Source organism: Mycteria americana, chromosome 3 (assembly GCF_035582795.1).
Source record: "Mycteria americana isolate JAX WOST 10 ecotype Jacksonville Zoo and Gardens chromosome 3, USCA_MyAme_1.0, whole genome shotgun sequence".
Classification (NCBI taxonomy): Eukaryota; Metazoa; Chordata; class Aves; order Ciconiiformes; family Ciconiidae; genus Mycteria; species Mycteria americana.
This window is the reverse complement of record NC_134367.1, coordinates 72,043,525-72,056,485: the sequence shown is the minus strand read 5'-3', so window position 1 is coordinate 72,056,485 and position 12,961 is coordinate 72,043,525. Positions and strand designations below refer to the sequence as shown.

Genomic DNA, 12,961 nt, shown 5'->3' with positions numbered 1-12,961 from the left:
CAAATGAACATTTGGTAACAAGACTTTTTGAAAGTCTCCATACAAAAATAAATTTGTAATTGCAAGTGACATCACTGGAAACTCTGGCAGAGTCCAGAATGATTCACTATGGGCTAACGGCTCATATTAACAAGCTTGAAGACTCACTGAGGAAATGTTTTTCCAAGGACTCTTGCATGCTGGCCTGTGTTCTGGAACAGAGCTGATTCACAGCTTCATACTTCTTTATTAATGAAGTGACAGTGCCACCAAGAGTTTCCAGCTCTACAGAATGGTATTTGCGACACAGGCTGTTGAGGTTCTCACGGGTCGAGTCAATGCTGCTCTGCTGAAGCTGAAGGTCTTTTTGTGTTTCCTGAAAATGAAGTTACAACACAAATATGACATTTGTAAAGAAACAAAAGAGCCCTCTCTTTTCCTCAAGGATTCCTGCTCTTTCCATATGCTCTTTCCTCCTATGGTCTATTGCAAGTCTTAGACACAATGAAGGGAAGAAGTACTAGATCACATTTCCTGAATTTTCCAAGTGAGATGAATCCTTGAAACTAAAGAGCCATCACAGAAATGTGAAAAATTCTGTTTCTCATGGTTTATTACTCTATTAAAAATAAATAAATTTCAAGGCATATTGAATAGCAATCGATATTTTCAGCAAAGTCTGAAAATAACATGTGAGGTGCAAGATGACACTGGTATTTGGTGGCATTTCTGAATGAAAGGGAGTTTTAATTTGACTGGAGAGGAACATTTGTTTGAAAATTAAATTTGAATTGGCTAGTATATCAACATTAACATGTGCTCACGCTGAAAAAATCTCCATGTGGTTTGTCATGCTATGATGTGCATAGTTGTATGCAATCAAGAGAGCTCTAGGTTATAGACAAAAGAATTGCTATATATGAGGACTGAGGAGGACTTCTGAGGTCGAAGTTTGTGTTAAAATTGAGTTCAGTCCAGGGTCTTTTACTGTGATGAGTTATAAGTTCACAACTTATATTGCAAGGGAGTCAATGGACTTGTAAACATGCTGGAGTAATGACTGAAGAGTTCAGTGTAACAAAACGGTTCTTGCCACAACAAAGACCATATTATTCATTACAATTTTCTAAAAGGTTTGTATGAAGTTAATAGATCAGAACTTTTGTTCATTGCTGGAACTTCTTAAAGAGTATCACTGTATTATTTGCTAATATTCTAGCAGCTGTGCAGGAGATATATTTTTTTATTAAATGAAAATTAAGTATAATGCTTAGCAAAAACTCTGATAAAGAAACCCAAAGATTTCTGCATAAGTAAAAGCATACTCATTTTCTTCAGCACCGACCTTCACTTTATTTAGAGCTTCAGGATCCAGGTTACGTGCACAGCTTGACAGTGTCTCTTCCTCTTTTGTTAACCAGTCTGTCATCTGATCAATAAATGTCTGTAACTGCATCTTCTGAGTACTGAAATCTTTCAGTGTCTCTTTTGCTGTCTCTGACATTTCTTTGGCATGTTCCAACTTCTGCCTCAAATCTGATTCTATAAACTAAAAGTAAAATGTTATGTATTAAAGCATTTTAAAAAAACTTTTATTATGGTGAATGTTTATTGAAAAAATGGAAGGTAGGAGTGACACACAACAATCGTTTCGCTCTCTTTACATCCATAACTAAAGATACTTACATAAATAAAAAATGTCAACCATTTAGGATTAAGTCTCAGATATACAGTAATCCAAAGAAGGGTTACTAACTTATAAAAAGCCAGACTGCAAACTGTTGAAGTTATTATCAACTTCTCAAAAATTAAACAGTTGATCTTTTTCCTTTACTGATTTGCCATATATACAGAACATGACCTAAACACAACTAGTTTCATAAAAAGAAATATCAATTGGTGAGACTTAGGAGCACTGAGGGACTTAGGAGCACTGAGGCTTAATGTATCTCAGTGTAAGGCAGATTAAAATTGAAGACAATACAAAAATAAGTTAGAATATTGCCCATTAACCTGTTCAAAGACAGCAATATGTGAAATTATAGATGTTAAGATGATGCTAAAAGTAGATGTTAGCTGTGCACATATTACTAATAAAAAGTAAATCAAATCAGCCACAATAGGGTAATATTTATAAATGAGCAATTACTGAAAATTCTATTAAGGAATTGCTTATGTTCTTAGGATATGAGCTGATCATACTGTAGTTTACTTATTTAGCATTTGAATGTTGGCAAATAATTTGGGGATTTATGTTTAGTTTGTGAGGCTTTATTTTCAAATTTGCCTCTGTATATCAACTACAGTTATTGTATTGATTTAAATTTTTTATTGTATTTATCACATTGAGTAGTTGGAAATAGGTGTGTGTTCATTAACAGTGATATTCTGCAAAATAATTTGCTCTAAGTTTTGCTCTATAAGTGGACAGATATTTATTATGAAACATATGACTAAATCTGAATTTTATGAACCTCTCACATAAAGGAAACAATTTGGGAGAACATAAGCACTTCCATATAATTTGCACATCTTTATACTATAGGGTTCTTGACCCATACCTGATTGGTAATTTAGGTTTATCTGTGTATGTTCATGGCAAAATGTGGACAAGGCTTGAGTGTTATATTAAGTTCTGTTAAAATCTGATAAATGGTTTTGAAATAAATATCTATCGAGATATTTCCCTGTCTGTGGAAATCGCAGAAGTAAGCTTATCTTTTAAAACTTCTGACATTGAAAGTGAATAACCTCACATACCCATTTCCACTTGAAATAAAACATCCAAAATAGTCATACTTTGGTTTTGCATCTGCCCTAGAACACAAAAAATAAGGACCTAGCCAATAATAAAAGTTCCACAGCTCACCTTCAGTGTTCGTATTTTACCCCTGTCTTGTAACAGCTAGTTCAGGGCACCAATTCCAGTCCACTAAATAATACTTTTGGTTTGATAAAGCAAATTAATATACTTTACTGCATTATAATTCTTTCAAAGAGGCAAACTGTGTAAGCCACATCATATGTGAGTGCATAATGTTGTGCAGTGTAGAGAATATCATCTGTTTCATATCTTATCAGCTACCTTATAAACTATTTACTGTATTTCAATTTAGTAAAAAATACTTTTACAACTCTAATGTTCAATTACTTTATGGCATTTTTTTTTCAGAAAAAAACAAAGTTAACTAAAGAAATCTGAAAAAAAGAATAGTTATGATACATATAAATAATGCTGTATCTGTCACCTGAAAGAAAAAGGCAGTACAGGAGAGACAGAAATTTCAGGAGGAGTTTCTTCTTAGTCATTTGAGCACAGTATGTGATTACCAAGATCTTTATTTTACCTGGAGATCTGCAGGAGGCTCTTGACTATGGATCAGTTCTTTGAGATCTGAAATTTTGGAAGTAAGCTGCTCCAACTTCAGTTCTTTATCCTTGACTTCAGACTGTAAAAGAGATGTGGTCAAAGTTTCATACCAAACTACAAGAAGGTTTTAGACCTTCAGAAGGATGCTCCATCGATTGCAAAAATGAAAGAAAATGTAAACAAAGTTTAGCAACCAGAGGGAAAACACTGTTGTTCTATTAGTTTTATTCTCTAAAAATCTCCCAGATCTTTTCCTTTATTAGACTCAGTTCAGAGATTTTTTTTCCCCTTTATTAGACTCAGTTCAGAGATTTTTTTTCCACTCCATTAAAATAACCACACACATTTTTAGCATTTAAAATGCACTAACAGCTTTAGTTTCTTAAAACTGGTTGAATAAAGATGGGAATGTCATTGTTTATTCAACTGGAAAAATCTACTGTGGTTGTTAGGTTCCACTTAATGGCAGGCAGAGCATAATACATGTGCTCTCTGGTTTTCATTACAAGGAAGTGAGCTCTTGGAAAAAAATTAGACACAGAAATAAATTTTAACCTCAAAAGGGAATTTAAAAATGCTGCTATATATGCACTGACATATCTGGACCTTGTATTTATTGTGGTCATATAGATCCAAGTTATAAAGAAATATTCTACTTATTAAAAAAATAATAGCAAAGTGAAAGAGAAAATAATAATTTGTATAATTGCAGTTCTGAAATATTAGGCAAGTAACTTGTGTGTGTATCGTATGACCCAAAATTTCTTTTCTAAAAAATTCAATTAAAAGATTGCACAGTGAATTTCAGGATTAAATTGCTGCACTTAACATCTGCCCTGAATGGTAGAAGTTCAGGTGGACCCAGAAGAATCCTCAGGGAGTATTTTGTGCTAGGGAGGATATAATATTAGGTGACTGATCAAGAAAGGGACCACTGCTATGGACCATGTAAAAGGTACACTGATTATTTCTGTCCATGCTCATCTATTTCTGAGTGCTGAAATGGCAGGACCCTTCTGTCAGTGAACAGCCTTTCCTCTTGCCTTTGCAAAAGAAAGTGCAGAAAAAGTATTATGGACTATGCATTCTGTGACTGCAAACGTACGCACAGTGCTCATGTCTTCTGCTATTCTGGCCCTCCTGTGAATCAAGTACACCTGTGGGTTAGGTACTGGCTGCTCTTACTCCAAATCAGTTAGTGATAAATTTAGGTGGTCTGATTGCTATACTAATCAGAAAGACATTAGATAAAGCTTCTCCTGAGCAAAATACTGATTTAGCACCATTTCATATTCTATCATACTACTTGTATATGTTCACTGTGCATCTTCTTAATGACATCATTTATTTCAAATGAAGTAGAATATGGCTCATCCTGTGGTTGATCTGCTGTATATTTTAAGCCAATAGAGGCAGAATGCATCCTGAACACTGGCTAGATTTCTAAAACAGTTTAATACTATCCAGAAAAGAAAGACATAATCTTACTGAAATTGTTAGAACCTGACATTAAAATTTGCCCTCCAGTCCAGCATATCTTTTTTATTGTCTGGAGAATCTACCTTCTTAGATTTTAGAAACTACTCATTTTTTGTTTAACTTCAGCTGAAGTTGTCTAAAATTTCCATCAGTTTCTACTGGAACAGAGTTCAGTCCAATGTCATGCTTTTTGAAATTTTTGTGCTTGTAAGAACACATTGTCATGTATTGTTAGAGCTAAAATAATTACAGAGCTTTGATTTAGTAAGAGACGTGCCGTTCTTGTTTCTGTCAGAAGCAAACAGCTTCAAAAAAGGACTGGAATGCTGTCAGCTAGCCATTGGGTTAGTGGTACCACTGCTTGAACAGGGGACATGGTGGTCTACAACAGCACAGCCTTATCACTAAGGATTTTGATCCAGAACATTTTTATCACTGATTTATGGGTAAGCACCTGGAAGTCTTTCAGGAGGACCTCCATTCTCTGACTGTTACTCAAGTTGCTGATGCCTTCATTCAGTTGAGAAATGCACTTATTGCACCATCCATCCATTTCATCTCCGGTTTTCAGGATGTCATCCCATAGAGACACGCTTACACTCAGCCGGTCAATGTTGTCTTCAATTCTTTCAGACACCTTTTAGGAGAGGAGAATGTATCAATACCATTCACGAATTAATTTTAGATTTCTTTATTTTGCAGCCAGTTGTAAGACAAGTGCATCAGAAATAATTAGTAAGCCTAGGTAAAATAATTTTCTTAGAGTTAGGTCTAAGTTCTAAATTCTAATTTCAATTTAGTCACCCAGATCATAAAATGAACAAAAATCATATGTGACCATTTCTAAAAATTTGTATATTTTTTACTGGGAAAGAGTTTTATGTTCAAATAAACTTTATCTTTAAACACAGCTACATTTATCTTTCTTACATAATGTAGGAATTTGCTAATAAAGCAGTATAAATATGAAAATGTAAAATATGAGCTTTTATATTATGTTTCTCTGTTATAATGTTGTCTTTCTCAACATATTCACATCTTTTATGGTGTAGCTTAATACAATTTACTGCCTAATTTATTTAGTCCAATTTACTTTATTAAAGTAATACTGGCATTCACTAGGTGAGAATCCAATCCAAATTTATACTCAGAAGTGTACACTGAGTAAATTTATACTAGTAACATTCATACATCATTATAAGACATCGTTTAAAGATATCAAATGGATGTCACAACTGTGTGCGTACAATGGATGCCAAATCCCTATTATTAACCCTTTGAGATACACTGCAAAGTAAAGTAAACTTTACTAAACAATTGCACCCTAAGATTCTAAGAAAATACTAATACTGTAACCTTAGCCCAACTTAAAAACTGTGTTCAGCATATAAACACCAGACTCTTACATCTAGCCATTTGTCCACTGTAGAGTTCATATCTGTTTTTACCGCAGTGGAGTCGCAGTTATGAACTCTTTTCAATTCTGCTAACAAATGTTTTCCTTTATTGGTGAAAGTATCCAGGTCTTTTTGTTTATCACTCAGATCATTCTTGGCAGCTTCATGCTGTGGACAGAAATATTTGCTTGTTTAATGAAGCCTTGAAGAAAAAAAGAAAAATCCAGTTCTCCAGGCACCCATCCCTAGACCTGTGGTATATGTTATGCATTTGATAATTCTCATTCAGCATACCATCTAACGTTTAACTATGCCACAAAATACAGAGCAACTGACATGGTTTTCTCATGAGCATAATCAAATAGTATGATTGTTCTTATAAATAAAGCACACAAGTGGGAATAATAAATTCTGAATTTTCTCCACTTGGTAGCCAGCTATCTTCAGGACTTAAGGCAATTTTTTTTAATTATTATTCTTTTTATTCTTCAGACCCTACATGTCTAAAATTGAATAATAAGAACCCATCATTGATCAACTAGTATCTAAAATCAGTTCTGGAATTACAGCAGGGTAAACAGAAGGCGTTGCAAACAAAATTTAGAATTGTAAAACCTGTCACTCCTAGATACTCTGGAAAACAAAAGTACAAATGTGTTCAGAAAGGAATTAGACAAAATCTTCATGGCTACTACGTTTGCAATTCTAGGCGTAGGGAAATCTTTAAAATGCTGTCACTGAAGAGGTGACAGTATACTGAGAAAGGATCACAGTAAGCTTCTCATACTTTTTTCTTTAACAAGGATTACAGGTCAGCATTAGGTATAAACTACTAATCTGGATGCAGTATGGCCATGTGGCCGTGCCTACTTTATTATGGTAGGAGTTGTGCAAAATATTTATTGCACTCCAACTCCTTCAGGCCTAGATGTGGCCACTGTTGTAGCAGGGAGTTCTCCACAGCCCAAGGCTCACATTAAGGAGAGGAACCATATGGAAGTTACATGCATTTCTTTGTTACACTGGCGAGCTCTGTTCTGGCTTTCAGTTCTAGTTAAAATGTTTATTAAAAAGAGGCCATAAATACGCAGTTTAGAATGACGTTTATACAGTTCTGACTGAAGAATTTTTAATGAAGAGCTCAACAGGCTCCCAAATGAAATTACCGTCCGAATGAATGGAAAGAATTTAATTCATAACTGTTTTTCCTGACAGACTCTTGGATAGCAGAATTTAGAATTTTAGAAATACAACCCAGTGAAATGAATGGAATGCAGGGATCCAAATTCCTTATCTCTCTGCTCAATGGCCAGTATCAACATTGTCCCCCATGGAATAAGTCATCTTAGGGAAAGAGACAGACATAAGAATTGCACACATCAGAAATCTGTGTAATTAATTTTCTTTTGTTGACTTTTATCCATTCAAAAAATCACCCAATATGGAAAAATATTAAAGTATGTTGACTGGAAATATACTCTCCTACTGTGATAGGAATATATTCCTAACGTATTTTGTATAAAGAGCAGATAACTTATGCTTTCCATATAAATTAACATTTTGTATTTCTAGGTTTTAAAATTATAAATAGCAACAATCAAATACACATTAATGGATCTCACCAAAATGCTGAAAGGACTATGTTCTTTCCTCATCAGAATCAGTACAATTTAAACCCTGAATGTCACTGGGACAAGATTTGACACTAAATTCAAGGAACTTTAAACACAGCTCAAGGGCACCTTTCAAACAGAAAAATCTGTCTAAATCAAAGATCATTTAAATCCCTCAAATTAAACTATATGTAATTACCTTTGATAAAGTTCGCCTGACATCTTCATGATCCTTCCAAATGGATTTGATCACAGAAGCACTGTCGGCACTATCTATGACTTTCATTACTGTTGACTTCAAGCTCTGATATTCCTTCATCAGATCGATAAGAATGCAGGACTGCTCCTTTCTGTAATGTTAAAAGGCTGTGTTAGAACCATTTGCTGTCATGTTTCTTAAGGAAAGAGAATGTGATGTAGCGATTCACCATGGGAAAATCAGGGTGCAGGGCTAAACATGTTTTGTGCAGCCAAGGAAATAGTAATATTTAGGTTTTACAAATCACTGTGGGTCCATATATCACAAAACATCTCACTGGAGAGACAGTATATTAATCACCATCTCATATATATCAGATATCGAAGCAACTGACGAGCAAAAGAAAGACTGAAACTGGAATTCAAGGTTCTCACTTCCTAAGCTTAGCATCTTACTCACTGGAAATCACACTATAATGATGCTGGCACTTGCAGCTCATTTTTTTAAAGTTGTTTCTTTAACATGGAGTATTTTGGGGGTTAAAAAGAAAAGACTAAAGCAATGCAAGATAAGTCTGACCGTTTTGTCCTCCAATTGTCAGACGCATGCTTTTGGGTCTAAAACACTACATTCAACTGACCTGTCATTCTACTGAGAACAGAATAACCTGCTGTTAAGAACAGGCCTAAAATTTTTTTTTTTAACAAAGAGCTCTCCAAAATAATCAGGTTCTGAAGGGTCTAAAATTTCATCTATATGAGAGAGAAAACAGTTCAAAATTATGAAAATTAAATTAATAATTTAAACAAAAATTAACATTATTTTTATGTTAGAAAGGAATCACGAGGTACCTGAGTATCTTTGAGTTTTAGGTATAAAGATGGCAACAGCTACCCCAGTATGTGAAAACTGGACAAGTAATTTACCCTCAATAATGCATCTGTAAGGCAGGGACAGCTATTTTATGTTTTCTTCACTACCAGGCTGGTACTGTCTAGCTTCTGGCACATATATGCAGAAATTACTTGGTTACTATTATTAAGGATTTCTAGAGGTAAGAAAAATGGGCTGCAGCAACATGCAACATGAAATAAAAATTAGCAGCATTGCTGAGGAAAAAGGAGCAATGGACATTTTCAAACAAAGCTATCCTTTTCTTCCACTTAGTTCAGATTTATACATCTCTTAAAAAAGCACTAGAAAGCCAGACTGAATTCAGCTGTAAAAAACCACCAGAAATGCAATTCATGTAGCTGTGCATATTTTCAAGAGGGAAATAATACACAGATCTGGTTAAGGGGCAGCATATTTACAAATATCTGTAGGGTGTCAATCAAGAAAATAGAATAACAGTACAGTATATAAAACAAAGGAAAAAGAATCATTTTTCAGCAGAAATGAATTTTTTTTGAATCATTGTTCCAGTACACCAACCCAGCAATTACATGGGGATCACCAAATTGCATATGCCCATTGAAGTACTAGCCAGGCTTAGAACTGTTTTGCTTCTACACTTAGACAGAATTTATGTACATTGAGGGTGATGTAGTACTGAATGGATCTAGCACTTAATTTTACTATGCAAATTTAAAAAAGAACATTTGAAGAAGTTTTCTTTGAAGATTACAAAGAGGCAGGTAAGACAAAGAATAAAGAAAGTTTCAACTTACCCTTGTTTCTTTAGTTCCTTTCTTTATCAGCTTTCATTGATATACAAAACTGTCATATCACTGATTATACACTAATAACTGTTATGAGCTTGGTCCCTTGGACAGACAGAAAAACTTAAATCTAAGAATGATTTAGGACCACTGAATATAGAGCTGACAGAAAAACATATCCAATAGAGAAGGAAAATACATGCTAGAAGGAGAGTATGTGCTAGGTGGAGTGATAGTGAAATCTCAATGGAGATTTCTTATCTTTCAAGAGAGTACACGATAACATGCAACTAAAAAGCCCAGTATATCAATAAGTACTGTCCTGAGGACCTATCTGTGGCTTTATTAATAGTATAATTACAACTGGTACAAATATCCTGGTTTATACTGTGTTTTATCTTCTACTCACTATTTAACATACAAGCCCTGGGTTTTTATGGGGTTAATATGGCAAGAAGATATTAAATGTAAGTAACTGGGTCTCTTTCTCCCACTAAAAGAACCCTGTCCTTTCTCACCTTAAGTCTAAGATCTACTTACTTTTCATGTATAACTTTCTTGGTATCCTCCCACAGAGATTCTAAGCGATTTATCTCTTTGTCGATCTCAGGAGCAAGTGTAATATCTTTTTGGGCTATTTGTTTTGCTTTGTCCATAAGCCACTGGAGTTCATGCTGGTGAGAATTCAATTCTTCATCTAACTGGTTAAAGATCCTCAATCTGCAAGTTAAAAGGCAGGTTTCAAATTTACTTATCTTATCTTCACTTTTTTGCAAGAGAAAAGAGGAGAAAGGAAGAATGAAACAGTTGCTGTTAGAGTTACTGTGCATAAACTTCCCTTTTTATAACATCTTCTGCAATATCTTCAGAAAACAAAGTGTTACCTGGATTTTTTTCTGCTACAACTGGGCTCAGAATGGGATTTTGCTGATACATGTACAGATATACAATGATATAGGCATACGTATAGCTTCACCTCACACAGTGACTTGGAAATTTACTCAAATATTTAGATTAATATTTTATTATAGTAAGTGTTTTTAATTCCTTCAGCACATATACAGTCTTCAATTCTGTAAGAGTAGAGATATTTATGTTATATGGGATTTCTAATAGTTGTTTGGAGCTTGGATTCATTTGGACAAAATAAATCTCTGAGACAAAGATTTTCTTGACCATTCTTTCAATATAAAAGATTAGCGGGACTTGCTAAGTGTTCTGCTCACGTTCTCCCTCCATCCAAATAGCTCGCTCACTTACAAAATTTTATTAAGTAGATATATGGACTCATATATGCCTGGCAAGAAATAAGGTACGCAGGCAGAAAACTCACGCATGCTTCCAATGCATTATAAAAAGTCTGGAGACTGCAGGCAAATGAAGTGCCAATCTCAAGCATTAATATTGTTTTTACCTTTGCTGGAGGGCTTGTAGTGTTGCCTCCTTCAGGCCCTCCTTGTCAGCCTTTTCCTCAATATCTTCAATACTCTTCAGCAGCTGTTCTTTACGTTCCATGAAAGATCTTCGCAAGGCTCCAAGAGCCTCTGCCTCACTCTGTTTGGTTCCCAGCAAGTTTTGAACTGCCTCCAGTTCCAAGCACAGATTATCCACCACAGCCCTGCAGGAGATCCTCTGCTCAGAAATGCTGTGTTTTAGATGATACTGGGCCTTAGTAAGGGAACCATCCAAACTGATGGCAACAGATTCCAACTTGTTAAGATCTTGAATAACATCACTGAGTTCCTTCTCCAGTAATTCAGATTTAGCTTTATCCATATTTCCTGTTTTCTCCACTGTCTGCCTCAGCTGGTGGAGCACTCCTGATGCAGCAGTATGGAGCTCCAGGAATACCCGCAGCTGATCCAGAGCCTCTTGTCTTTGGCAAATTATTTGACTTGCCTCCTGGAAGATCTGAAAGCAATCTTCAGTCTTTCCCTGCAATGTCTGCTGGTCCTCTGGGCAGCTGAAAGAACACAATTTATCTACATGTTCCTTCAGACTTTGTAACTGCTGTTTCTTACTTTCAACTTCCATTGAGTGGTTCTATGGGAAAGAAAGAAAATAAGGCTGTGTTTCTTCTTCCAATCAAAAGCTCAGAGAACATTTTAGTACTAAGCTTATGGTCAAAACAAGTACTACTGGGGACTTTTCAGTAAGAACAGTTCAGTGTTACAATTTGGCTTTAAACTGGTCAAATAACAGAAATCTGTATGTGACTGCAACAGCATATGGGTTTTCAAACAAATAAATGACCTGATGCTAATTTTAGATGAATATTTAGCTGAATGCACTGTACAATTTCTCTGTCTTTAATATTTACATCCAAAAGTTTACCTTATTGTAAGATGCAGCTAGTTGTTGATCAGCTGTGTTTATCTCTGAAGTGGCTTGTAGTTCAGCAAGAAACTGCTTAATCCAGTCTGAAAACCTGAGCAGGAGCTCATCAAACTGCCCATGCTCAGCAACAAGAGATTGAAGGAAGTTGATCCTGTAGGATGTCAGATGTAAATATGAAAGCACTTGATGTAAATTAATCACTTCCCACAATCAAAACCGCAGCTGACTGGGCAGCATTAAAATCAATGCCAGGTGGAAGGAAAGAAGGAAATGTTAATTTACGTTACAAATGTGACGACTGTCATGTTGATTTCTTAACTGGGGAATAACATATCACTTGAAAGCACCAGTTTGGCTCTTTCCTGTTTCCACTGTTTTATTCCTATCAACTGTCAGAAGGGCCCCAAACAATCAAGGTATGTTCTTCAACTTTTCTTCATGGGGGTAGTTCCAGCAAAGAGAATGATATTGATGGAAGCTAAACTTCAGTTTTCAGACATAGCAATTCTGTTTGCCCTATCATCTGCCACACTGCAAGTAAGGTGAGAGTCTCATGAATTTAGGCAGGGTGTGAGTAGCTGCATGCTCAACTTCCACTGAAGTAAGTGAGGGTCAAGTCTGGTCAGAGGAACACAGTTCAAAGGAGGCGTGTGTCCAGAGGAATACTCAGCACCTAGCAGAACTAAGCTTCTAAACCTTGACCTTAAAAAGGGCCTTGTCATTTACCTTCCCATTTCCCTTAGAAATTTCTCTACATAATTTTCAACATGAAATGCTATGTAGAAGATCATTATATTGTAAAACAATCATATTGATAAAGCACCTAGAAGATGATGTCATTGACCAGGGTCTATTATTTAAGCTCCTTTACAAATAGTAAAATATGTATGTTCATCACCAAAAAAATTGAAATCTAATTATATGAT

The 12,961-nt window shown here is 35.2% G+C and overlaps 1 protein-coding gene across 1 annotated transcript in view; it reads right to left on the bottom strand.

The window, feature by feature from the left end:
• The window catches only part of SYNE1 (spectrin repeat containing nuclear envelope protein 1), a 269,690-nt gene that overhangs the window by 176,321 nt on the left and 80,408 nt on the right, over positions 1-12,961 (bottom strand). The window contains exons 38-46 of the mRNA XM_075498968.1: positions 12,033-12,186; positions 11,113-11,741; positions 10,239-10,418; positions 8,038-8,188; positions 6,235-6,393; positions 5,283-5,465; positions 3,327-3,428; positions 1,325-1,528; positions 148-355 (exon numbers count right to left, since the gene is read on the bottom strand). Coding sequence (XP_075355083.1) covers positions 148-355; positions 1,325-1,528; positions 3,327-3,428; positions 5,283-5,465; positions 6,235-6,393; positions 8,038-8,188; positions 10,239-10,418; positions 11,113-11,741; positions 12,033-12,186 — 1,970 coding nt within the window. The remainder of the gene's footprint in view (positions 1-147; positions 356-1,324; positions 1,529-3,326; positions 3,429-5,282; positions 5,466-6,234; positions 6,394-8,037; positions 8,189-10,238; positions 10,419-11,112; positions 11,742-12,032; positions 12,187-12,961) is intronic.